We start from the raw sequence: 12660 nt of genomic DNA on the forward strand, positions 1-12660 counted from the left end.
ACAATTCCCCCCATTTAAGCAAACTTCTATGAACTATCTACACTATTCACTTATCACATCATATACCCCACAACTTAGGAGCCATCACACATACCTGATGCAATGACAGGATCCTTCATAAGTTCTCTAGTTATTGGACATATAAACTCATCAGGAATTTCAGAAGAAAGGGATTTCACTTTGGTCCTGAGCTCTTCAATTTTCCTCAGCACTTTACTACGCAGCCCTAGAGATTCTGAAAAGAAATTATTCTGTTAGGTCTGGAGAACTACTGGTAATCTTTATGCAACTGTTCAGCAAATAGAGATTTTATCTACTAAAACCAAAAACTTCTGATACATTTTACTAGGTGGAAATGTTTTTCTAATTCCTTTATGGATCTCTGTAATATAGAATACTCTATGGTTAAAGTATATCAGCAGCTAGTAGATAGCTTATTTTAAGCAACTTTAGATTGTGAAATTCAAGAATTTCAGACTGCCAGAAACTAAAAGATTCCACAAAGTCAGGAAATACTCATTATTATTATTATTATTATTTTTATGAAGGACTCATTATTATTGGTTAACTTATATATACAACACGGGCTACAGAGGTACCTCTGGTAGAACACGTTTAACATATGCAAGACTCTGTGTTCAATCCCCAGAACCACAAAAAATTTTTAAAATTCTGCTTACATAAAAAAATGCCTAAAAATCATTTAACAGTATTCAAATCCGTGTTACATAAACAATGAAATTGAATATATTGCTGATTCTTAAACACAATCACAAATAAATTCATCTCTTAGTCCAAAACTATATAAATTTTTTTTTTGGTACCAGGGATCAAACTCCAGACCTTGTACTTGGAAGAATGGTGCGGTGCCACTGAGCTAAATCCCCGGCCCTGTATAAATTTTTTAATTTTAAAAAATTACCTTAATTTTTAATTTTAGGAAGTCTAGTGTAACTAATTTAGAAAGATTAGTGTTACTGACTCTATGTTTTTAGAACTAGTTCACAGTTCCACTTTAGTTTGGGTGTTTTGGGGTGGGGTGAGTAGAAGAACTATATTTCAGAATGCTTCATAAAAAGCTAAACTAGCTTTTTTTGTTGAGAAGTAATTTCCAATGGATTTTGTACACATTTTAAGACATCTTTTGTCTTACATAATCTTTTCAAGGATATTTGCAAACGTCCTTGGAAGATGGAGATACTGTCTTTCTTCCCAGGCAGAAAGCAGGTTTGTTCCCTAACCAGTACAAAGACAGTGTTTTCCTCTTGGGCTAGTTTATTAAACAGTCCCATTATAAGACTGGGCTTTCACCTAGCAAAGTGGCACAACCATGAAATCCCAGCTACTCAGAAGCTTGAGGCAAGAGGATCAAGTTCAAGGCCAACCTAGCCAAACTTAGTCTCAAAACAAAAAAATAAAAAGACTCAGGATGTTGCTCAGTGGTACAGTACTTGCTGCCCACTAAGTGTGAGACCCCAAGTTCAATCTCCAGTACTGAAAAAAGGACTGGAGGTTTTATAAACTCACGGTTCTTCAATTGTGACATAAATACAAATCATTCCCATGAGACTTAGGGGAAAGAGAATCAATTAAAACATGAAATCCATGCCTGCTGTGCCATGAGTAAGAAAGTGTTTAAAACCACTGGGGCTTACTGCCCATTATTTACGTAAATGCAAGTTAACCTGGCAGTGGCCTGCTGCTTTAAGTCTGCTCTTATGACTTTCTTTCTATGTAATTAAGGCTTTTTAAAACATTTAAGTACAACATATTAATTTCTTTTCAGGTTGAATGATTTTGCAAAAATAACAGATAATTTAAATTGGTGGGTAAAATAAACAGATTGAAAGTTTTGATAACAATCAAGATATACTGAAGTGAAGATATTAGGGTTTAAATGGTAGAAAATCTACTGTGATTGGAGTATGTTTTCTGATAAAACTCCTCCATGTCCACAGGGCTTGATACACTGTCTTTCTAGAATATGTTTACAATTAGAAAGTAGCCATCCTGTTTATATAACAAAAGGATATGAGCAATCAATATTCTGAATAAAAGTATATTTTTCTGTCAAAAATATTAGACATGTAAACCTATATGTACAATGCTAATATTTATAATAGAAAATACAGAAAGCCTAATTCAAAATGCCCCAGATAAGAAAAGGCTAAGTTCAGCATTATCCCTGTCCAATTTTAATGTCTCTTAAAACTGAAATGAGATCACCTTGTCATCAGGGAAGCATTTCCCAGACCACTGCCACAGAGCTTCTTACCCAGACACAAGTATCTCCTTTTGTGACTGCGGCTTAGGAAGAAGTGTATAAACTTAATTGCTCAGAAAAGACCTTTACCAGCTAAGGGCTAGTAAACCCTTGGTATAACTTCTGAACAAAGTGAATAGTAAACAAGAGAAGATATAAAAACAAAATTTAAGGCCGGGGATTTAGCTCAGTGACACTGTACCTGCCTCATAAGCGTAAGGTCCTGAGCTCGATCCCAGGTACCAAAAAAACTCAAAAAAACAAAATTTAAAAAAGGAAACACAACTATAGGTACAGACCAGTTTTTTTTAAAGGGATTTGGAGAAGATGATGATAGAAGCACTATAGTTTAATTCCCTGACTCCCTATAAAAACAAAGCATCTAGATAGCAATTTCAAACCCCACAGACATTTTCAACAAAACAAGACAGCAAGGTATCCTCATGAACCAAATGTTCACTTAATGGTATACACATTACACAGTTACAAAGGCAACTTGTATTAACTTGTATTAACATAACTTGTATTACCATATATTAACAAATTTTTCAATTATGTGTTAGCTTTCTGTTACTATGACAAAATACCTGAGATAACCAACTTACAAAGAAGAAAAACTTATTTTGGCTCATGTCTCAGAGGTTCCAGTCCATGGTTACCTGGTCCCATTTCCTTTAGAACATCACAGCCGGAACATGTGGCAAAGGAAGCTGCTCACCTCACAGCAGCTATGAAGCAATAGAGAGGAAGCAGCTGGAGTTCCAATATCCCCTTCAAAGGCATACATTAATGACCTAACTTCCTTTCACTAGGCCCCACCTCTTAAAGGTTCCACCAGCTCCCTATTTCACCCCAGGCTGGCAACCAACCCTTTAACACAGGGGCCTTTGGGAAAACTTATTCAAACCAGAAGCAAATGAGAAAGAGAAAAAAAAAAAAAAAAAATCTCTGTGTGCTTTTATGATTTCTTGGAAAAAGGAAACATAAAAATGAGACATGAACTCTGAAAAAAAATCTAATACCCAAATTAGGAAATGTATATTAATGATTATTTAACCATAAGTGTTAAGTACTAATATGATATACAGTAATTCCTTGGCATTTGTCAATGTAAGTTTCCAAACTCCAAGATATGCTCAATTTGCAATATTTCCAAGGCCTAGCTATAAAATGAGGCCAATGTACAAAAGGAAGTTAGCTAGTGAACTTACTGCTTTCCTAAGTTATATCTAATACTGACTTTCTTGCTCTTTACCTTTGATACTTCATGCTTTTGAATGCGATACTACATATTACAGCATGTAGTGTTCACAAATTTATTGGTTCAGAAATGTTGAAAGACATATCCCTCTCTGGACATTCCTCACACAAGTGTAAGGAGTTATTTCCTAATAAAACTGTATGTCTATTGTACCCTGAATTTTTAATTAATAATCCTAGAGAAATGACTGTTATCCTTAAACCATGAGATTCAAACATATTCAAGTATACAGAAAGTTCCTTAATTGTGCATTAACAAAAGGTCTATTGATATAAGATTTCATAGACTTCTCAAATCCTTAATAATTTCAGTGTCAAACATAATGGATCTACTGTAACTCTCCAATGTACTTTACTGCACAATTAATCAACTTCCTCCATAAATGAATGTTGAGCAAATTCAGATTTATTTACACTGACAGGAACCATTTTAACAGTTATACCACAAAGGCAAATGCAAGCAAAATTGTTTTGCACATAAGAAGTGAAATTCATTAGCATATATTTTAATTGATTTGCCTCTTACATTAATTTTCAGACCTAATTTTAATCTGTATTAGTTCAATGTAATATTTTGAGGAGAGGTGTATTTTTCTTAAAATTAAATACCAAAGAAATTTACTGTAGCTTAAAATAACACTTGTAGTTAAATTAGCTTCTTGAGCCTTTGGAATAAACATTTTGCAAAAAGTCTCAAGGTACTTCAGAATGGTACAAAAAAATACACATTCTATTTACTAATTTATTCTGCATCTAATTTGTTACATTTACTAACTTTCCAAACTTTAAACACAAGCACAAAGCAGAACTGTTATTTACCAGAAAATGTGCAATATTTTTGTCTCTATTCATAATGATTTTTCAAATTCATCTACTAACCACTACTGGACTTATTTAAATATTTGTTTTGGCTTGGCCTATTAATACATCCAAAACTCATTTTACTGAACTTTAAACCTGAGATTCATCCTTAAAAAACTATTTTGGGCCACTAATTGAATACTGTATTATTTGACAATAAAAATAAAATTCTATTTCTATTAATTGTTTATGATTCTTTTATGTTTTCAAACAATTGCAACTGAAATTATTTCACACTGTTAATGCAAGTACTTCTGCTTGATAATATTCATTAAGAGATTAATGAGAAATAAACGAAGATGCTAAATTCCCACGAGGGAAAAACTATTACCTACTCTCAAGAATAAATTTTAGAGGAAATCAGTTATTAGAGATACAAAAGTAATTTTCATGCTATAGTCTGAACACAGTACATAACCATCTCAACCTAAGTATTTTCAAAACAAAGAATTGTGCTAACTTCTTAAAAGACCATACTTACTATACAAAAGCAAAATGTAATGCTATATTTTATATTGATGTTCTGTAACAAATACTTTGTTATTTCATTCTTCATTAATAACAAATGTCAACATAGATATATTTCCTGAGTTTTCTGGTTAACTAAGATTTTATTATAACACACTGACTATAAGACCCTATTATGTTTATTAGAACAAGACACTTAAGAGTCCAAATTTTGCCCCACTGTTTCTGGGTTTGGTGAGGCAAAGCCTTATGGCAGAGAAAGTGTGGTGAAGGAAAGGCGCTCACTTCATGCCAGCCAGGAAGCAGGGAGGGTGACAGTGCAGAGCCAGAGAAGGGGCTGGAGACCAGATACGGTCTAAAACCTCTGAAACTGTGAGCCAAAATAAATTCTCTTTTAACTAATTTTCTCATATATCTTGCCACAGTAATAAAAAGCTAACACAGATAACAAGACATTTCAATGAGAAGAAAGCAATCTTTTCAAGAAATGGTGCTGGGACAACTGGATATCTGTATCTTAAGAATTAGAAGGACCCCTCCTTCACACCATATTAAAAATTAAGTTAAAATGGATCACAGACCTAAATGTAAAAGCTAAAACTTGAAGAATCATACAAAAAAAATCTAAATCTTTAAGAGTTGGGATTAAGTAAACATTTTTAATATGATACCTATAAAACAAGTAACAGGGAAAAAAAAACCCCAATAAGTTTGACTGTATCAAAATTTAAAAGTTTTGTGCACCAAAAGACACAATCAAGAAAGTATAAAGATAATCCACAGACTGGTAAAATGTGCAAATCATATATCTTAGTATCCACAATACACAAATAACTCTCATGACAATAAAAAGACAACCTAGCTCTTAACGTAGGCAAATCAGATGAACTGATATTTCTTACAGGAAAACAGACAAGCACAGAAAAAGATGTTCAACATCTGCTATGGTCTGAATCTATGTGTGTCCCCAAAATTCATATGTGGAAATCTAATCACCAACATTATAGGCAGTGTTAGGCAGTGGGGTCTTTGGAATATAATTAGGTCATAAGGGTAGAGCCTTCATAAATTGGATTAATGCCTTTATTATTGAGACTCCCAGAAAGCAAATTTCCACCAACCAAAGACAGTGAAGGTACCATCTATAAAATCAGGAAATTTTTCTCCACTAGACATCAAATCTGTCAGTACCTTATTCTTTGACTTCCAAGCCTCTAGAACTGTAAGGAAAAAAATTATGTTTATAAGCTACCTAGTTTACAATATTTTGCCATCTCTGCCCAAATGAATTAAGATAACATCATTACTAATCAGGAAAATGCAAATCAAAACCTCAATGAGAAACCACTTCACAACCACTAAGATGGCTGTAATTTAAAAGCAAACAAGTATCAGTAAGGATGTAGAGGAATTGAAACTCACGTATACTGCTGGCAAGAACATAAAAACAACACAGCTGCTTTAGAAAACGACCTGGCAGTTCCTAAAATGGTAAACAGAGTTGAGGTATGACCTACCAATTCTATTTCCAATTATAGTACAGACCTCCAAAAAACTAAAAACAGATGCTCATACAAAAATTTGTATAACTTCATAGCAGCATTATTCACAATAGCTAAAACATGGAAGTAACCTGAATCCTTTCATTTGATGAATGAATAAATGATAAATTCATACAATGGAATTAGTCATGAAAAGGAATGAAGTACTGATCCATGCTACAATACAGATGAACCTTGAAAACATGCTAAGGGAAAGAAGCTACACGTAAAAGGCCACAAATTGTATGAATCCACTTATGTGAAATTCACAATAGGAAATTCATAGACACAGAAAACAGATTAGTTGTTCCAGGGGCTGGCAAAAAGTGGAAGAGGAAGTGACAGCTAATGGTTATAGGATTTCTTTTTGAGGTAATGAAGATATTCTGAAATTTAGTAGTGATTGTGGTTATATGCACAAAATATCTATCATACACTTAAAAAGTGAATTTTGTGGTATATGAATTATTTCCCAATTTTTAAAAAATATGAGTTTTAAAATTATAATTACAAGGTTAATACTTAACCTTGTACCTAAATAAATGCTATATAACATTTTGTTTTCCCTAACCTAATAAAAATATATACTCTCCTACACAAAGACATACACTAGCATAATTACTGTGGTAGAATGTTAAGAAACCATGACTACAACTAAAATCAACTGCAAAGTAAAAATTATTAAAAGTCATTTTTTAAGACTGTCTATTTTTCACGAATCTTACCTATTTTCAAATCACCAGTCAGACTTTCTTTTGTAAGATTCAACAGTTCTTTTCCATCAATGTTATTCATCTTGAAAATACCAACAAGGTCTTTTAAACCTTGTGCACAAAGCCACAGTGAAACATCTTCCTCTGACCAATCTTCAGGAAACTGTTTCAGCTGATCTTCCATGCTCCTTGCTTAAAAACAAACAAAAGAGGCAAGTGAAATAAGAACAAAGTATTTCTTTTACAAACAATGCCACTTTGAATTACAAAGTAAATGAAATTTTCCTTAAATCTGTGTTTTGCAACTTTACCTTCCTTTTAAGAATTCCAAAAGAATAAATATTACCATATATAAAGTATTATTCAATATCATGTTAAGTAGTACTCTTTTGGAACTACTACTTTTTCACTCCGGAAAAACCTTTCTTTATTATTTAAAACTCATACCAGCAAAGATATTCTATTTGCTCTATCATCTATATATGAGGACCACTATTTGGTTAATTCCAACAGTGATAAAAATAAAACTTCTAAATTATGTGCCAATATTGCTTGATGTAACCAAAAAGAAAGTCCACAAAATAAACCTATAATTTCTCTTTTGTCTTCAAGCTATATTTATCTGAAAAATTATTTTGGAGTATAAACAACTTACAAAACCATTGTAAGTATGATATATATAAATGTGCACTCAAAAGCATTTGCCAGCATTTTTAACACTGACTTCTGTAAAATTATTTTTTAGATTACATTAAATTTGAATGTATATTTTATATTGGGAAAAGCAATATGAATAACTTGATTTGCTAAATTTCAGGCTGGGGTATAGCTCAGTGGTAGAGCATTTGCCTAGCATACACTAGGCCCTGAGTTTGATTTCCAAGCCAGCAACATAGAAAAAAAAGTTACTAAATTTCTGATTTTAATCATTAGTAGGGTTAAAGATGATGCCCTTACTAACCTTGGCACAGTGTTTCCAGGTCAAATTGCCAGATGTTCACCGTTTTGTCCATTGAACCAGTAGCGAGTAAGAGAGTATTGGGTGCAAAGGCACATGCTGTGACATATCTAGTTAATAAGAACAACTATTACATATCTTCTAATTTTTAAATTTTATTAATAAAAAAGATTAAATTCATACCTGGTATGCTGCGTCAATGTGTGAAGTACATTCTGCGAATTCTAGGGAAAAAAACGCAACAAAAATAGCTTTATATTTACTCAGGCAAGAGTAAAAATAATGATAAAGATTCACTTTAATAATAAATGGTTTATATGCTATATGTATTCTAATATTTATTATTAGTAACTAACATTAAGTTGACAGTTCAGTGAATAACAATAGCACCTATAACAGTACTGTCAGGTGCTTATTTCACTCTTTCTCAAACATTAAAATTGTTGTCTACTGGCTGTCTTCTTCTTAGCAAGTTCTAGTATAGCTGACCCTTGGCATTTGCTGATTTGTTTGAACTTACTAACAGTAACCAAAATGTCTAATACAGGAAATAATTGTATTTTTGTTACGGCATCTGACTTGTACACATTGAGAGATCAGAAATTAGTCACTTATATTTGAGTACAGTACACTTAGGCAGCCAGCCAACCTTTTTCATGTATTTAACTGGTACTTATCCATATTTTACAGAGAAAAACTAATGTTACTTTTGTGAATGTAGAAAACTCATAAAAAGTTGATGAGAAATACTCAGGATCTACTTAATCTAGTTTGAGTATTCATTCCCATTTCCTGCCAGAACTTTCAATGACTTAACTTCTGTGTGAAGGACTGGTTTAGATTACTTGCTGGACACACTATTAGTTTGAGGATTTACATCTCCACTGATTTTCTAGTAGAGCTATTGTCTGAACTACATTGCTACAAGGCTCCACTCTACTGATCGTTCTCTTGGAGACTGTTTCCATCAACTACACCTTTGTTATAGGTAAAACATTCATTTTGCTTCTTACACAACTCAGTCTTTACCAAACAGCAGATGATCTGCCAAAACTTCCATTTTCTCAAGTCCACAATAACCTATTGTTTTTCATGCTAACCACTAAATCCACCTACGGTAGCACTCTTAAAAATGGTAGGCCACTTTCTACTCTACTCTCCAAAGCCTCTAGGGTAGCCATTCATTCTTTGCTGTAATAGATATCTGGTGTAAAAGTTCAATATTGATCAAAATTGGATATTGATGCTCTTAAATTTATCCATCTTAAAATCATTATTGAAATATTTAACAGCTTGTCCTAGAACCAATAACTTATTTGTATATAGGTTTAGCATTTGTGAACATGTGTATTTTATATTCTTGAGCATACTAAGTAGAAAAATATATACTATTTCTGTCATACCTAACTAAACTTGAAGTTCAGTTGTCTAACATAATTTAGGTCACACACAAGGTTTTGAAATACTTACTGTATCATATATTATGACAGACTTATCCACTGACCTTTAAAAGAAAAAAGAAATTATGGATGAAAAGTTCTATAAAACAAAGTACATTTACATAATTAGTATTTCTAAATCATTTTAGTAACTTTTTTAAAAAGCTGAAATAGTGACATACAGGTATTTAACAGTCAATCTCTATTTATTCAAACCTACATGAGAAATATAAAATTTATCAGAAAATTATTCTCTTTATTAAAACAACAGCATATGCTACTTATATATGGATACAGAGAAAACATTTTTTTTTTTTTAATTCCAGGGATCGAACTCGGGACCTTGGGCTTGCGAGGCAGGTGGCGAAACCACTGAGCTAAATCCCTGGAACTAGAGAAAACATTTGTGACATACACACATAACAGAATTCCTTATCAAGTTAGTAACTCAGTAAAAAGTCATTACAAGGAAAACATATCTGTTACTGGTTTCAAACAACATTGTTCTTTGCCATTGGTGGCTATGCCTTAATTCCTAACCAATGTACATAAGTTTTGTTTGTGAATCACTTTTGAAAATTGTAATTGTAAACTTTATGTTGACTCCATGGTTTCTTTTAATGCTTTAAAAATTAAAAAATCCCTCTGGGATTATTCTTAGTGGGAAAAAGATCATAATACAAAGAAAAGTACAATACTATAACAAAGTACACAATTTAAAACAATAGATAAAAATGTTTCTATTTAGTATTTCACACTTGGAAGTGGTCTTTATGCCATTATGATATACAATGCAAAGTGAGAAAATATTTCAGCAAGACAAGCATTAATTCTTAGTACAGTATTAGTATTTGTACTTATTATTAGTAAAAAGTCGTCAATTGTCTGACCACAAGGGTCAGACCTAGAAGAAAATTTAAAATTTCCTTGTTCAGTAGGTCATCCAGTGTTGATGGAGATTTACATCAGAACTTACATATGAATTCAAATTAAGAATTATAATTAGAAATTCAAATCTAAACTGAAATATAAGAAGATGGGAATCATAAAATATATTCTGGATGTAAAACACCATCCAAAACTGAGAAATAATCTTACCAGCTAACTACTTCAGTATGGATATACTAGACATAATTTATGGATACTCTTATTCCTCAAGGCACAGGTTATTATTTCTGGAATATCTAATATTCTTAGGGAAAATTTTATTACTTCTGAGCATCCTTCAATACAGAAACACACACACACAGGAATGACATGAAGATGACAGATAGGAACACAATGTCAACAATTATCCATAATGAAAATACATTCATAAGAGCTAGAGGAACCAGGGTGTCCCACTACAGCAACATGGCTAGGAGTCAGGAGCACATTAAACAAATGGAAAACTGGTCAACAGAAATAATGTATTTTTTAAAAATAAGTGAACTGGAGACTTGTTGAACTGACTTTTGACTAACTGACCTAGAGCCCAGTTCTGCTTAAGTCTGGCACTTCTAAAGGGATGATAGCCAAAATCTAATTTGGAGCTGGCTGGAGCCCAGCTATGCTAAATTTACATAAAAAATGGTCCTCCCAACTGGTCCCCATTATACGGTGTCTCAAATACCACCCTCACTGGTGTCCAAACAACAACAAAAAACTAACAGGAAATTCCACCTCTACTACTACCAGGTATGATTAAAACTAACTCCTTCTTGATGTATTACTCAAGAAGCAGGTTCATCATTAGCGATCTTTATAAGCACTGTATCAGCAAGACAGAAAAGTATGATACTGTAGAAAGTATAAAGTGAAAAAAAAAGATTAGGTTTCAGAAAGGTGATCATAAGCCTTCTTCTGCTAGTCAATTCTGAGTCAGAGAGGGTTGTTCATTAAAACCACTCCTAATTCATAACAACAAAACTGCATCATCTACATCCAAAATAAGTAATACATAAGAAAGTGTCTTGTTGGAGGGGGAACTTCCCATCTCTTCTGAAGTAAGATTCTGGGCCTCTCCTCCCTCTACTATTCTAGCAGAAAAAGAAAGCCAGATGACTGGTGAGATTGGGGAATGACACTGGACAATATGGCACAGCTCTTTCTGTGTCCTTTATTGTCCTTCATTTGTCCTTTTTGTCCTTCATTGTCCTTTTCTTCTGATCTGCTCTTGCAAAAGTCTGCAATGGATCACTCTGACAGACAGGTGAGCAAAGCAGCTGCAGATCAAAAGCCATGTTATCTACTTTATTAGTCCTATTTCTTTCTCTTTGGTTTTTAACTCAAAGAGGAGATGGTGATATTCATTGAACTCTCTCTCTCCTTCTTTTTTTTTTTTTTTTTTTTTTGCGTACCAGGGATCGAACTCTGGTCCTTGCACTTGTGGGGCAGGTGGCAGAACCACTGAGCCAACTCTCCGGCCCATCACTGAACTCTTAACAATTGTGGGCATTTAAAAAAACAGTTTTCCAGGAATCCTAACCACTGAGACTTAACCAGCCTTTTCTTAAATTAGGAAGGCTGACTTTTTCTGTTTGAATAGAGGTTTATACATGTAACGCTCATTACATTTGGCTGGATCAACAAGAGTAGGTTGGAACAAAAGACAACCTCTGTTTAGTGGCTAAATGAAAGTTACTAGAGAAGAGATGTGGAGAAAGATGAAGGGAAAAATTTCTTCCATATTTTGCCATGACCTGTGATGTCATACCTCTGAGGGATAAACACAATGTGTGGAGCAGATATGAAAACGCAAGTGTCTTCTGCCAAGACAGACACTGAAAAGATCTTCAAACATGTAAAACAATGCCACTCTTCTCACTATTTTTGTTTTAATTTTTCCCTTAAAATATGTAATATTTTGCAGTATATGCAGTTAAGTTTATTTCTGCAGTCCCTATAGTGGGAGATTGGTTCCAGAACAGCCCTCTCCACTGCAGATACCCAAAGGTGCAGATGCTCAAGTCTCTTATATAAAATGGTGGAATATTTGCATATAGCCTATACATTTCCTCCAATATACTTTAAATCATCACTGTATTACTTATAATACCTAATGCAGTATAAACAATTGTTAAGCTATGTTGTTTAGGAAAAAAGAAAAAAGTTTGTACATGTTCAGTATAATTTTTCCCCAATATTTTCCATCTGTAGGTGGCTGAATCCACAGATA

The 12660-nt window shown here is 33.2% G+C and overlaps 1 protein-coding gene across 4 annotated transcripts in view; it reads right to left on the minus strand.

Annotated features, from left to right (window-relative positions):
* Wdsub1 (WD repeat, sterile alpha motif and U-box domain containing 1) overlaps nt 1–12660 on the minus strand; it is a 43564-nt gene that overhangs the window by 12908 nt on the left and 17996 nt on the right. For 3 of the 4 annotated variants that reach the window (XM_004835895.3, XM_021265923.2, XM_004835894.3), the window contains 5 exons: nt 9535–9568; nt 8248–8288; nt 8068–8174; nt 7119–7298; nt 95–235 (listed from right to left, as the gene is read on the minus strand). In XM_004835895.3, the coding sequence (XP_004835952.1) occupies nt 95–235; nt 7119–7298; nt 8068–8174; nt 8248–8288; nt 9535–9568 (503 nt within the window). Of the gene's footprint in view, nt 1–94; nt 236–2868; nt 2992–7118; nt 7299–8067; nt 8175–8247; nt 8289–9534; nt 9569–12660 lie in introns of those variants that run through there. The other variant, XR_002398040.2, reaches the window with a different exon arrangement.

This window comes from Heterocephalus glaber, unplaced genomic scaffold (assembly GCF_053883595.1).
Source record: "Heterocephalus glaber isolate CG9 unplaced genomic scaffold, H.glaber_assembly_v1.0 deba00000347, whole genome shotgun sequence".
Taxonomy (NCBI): domain Eukaryota; kingdom Metazoa; phylum Chordata; class Mammalia; order Rodentia; family Bathyergidae; genus Heterocephalus; species Heterocephalus glaber.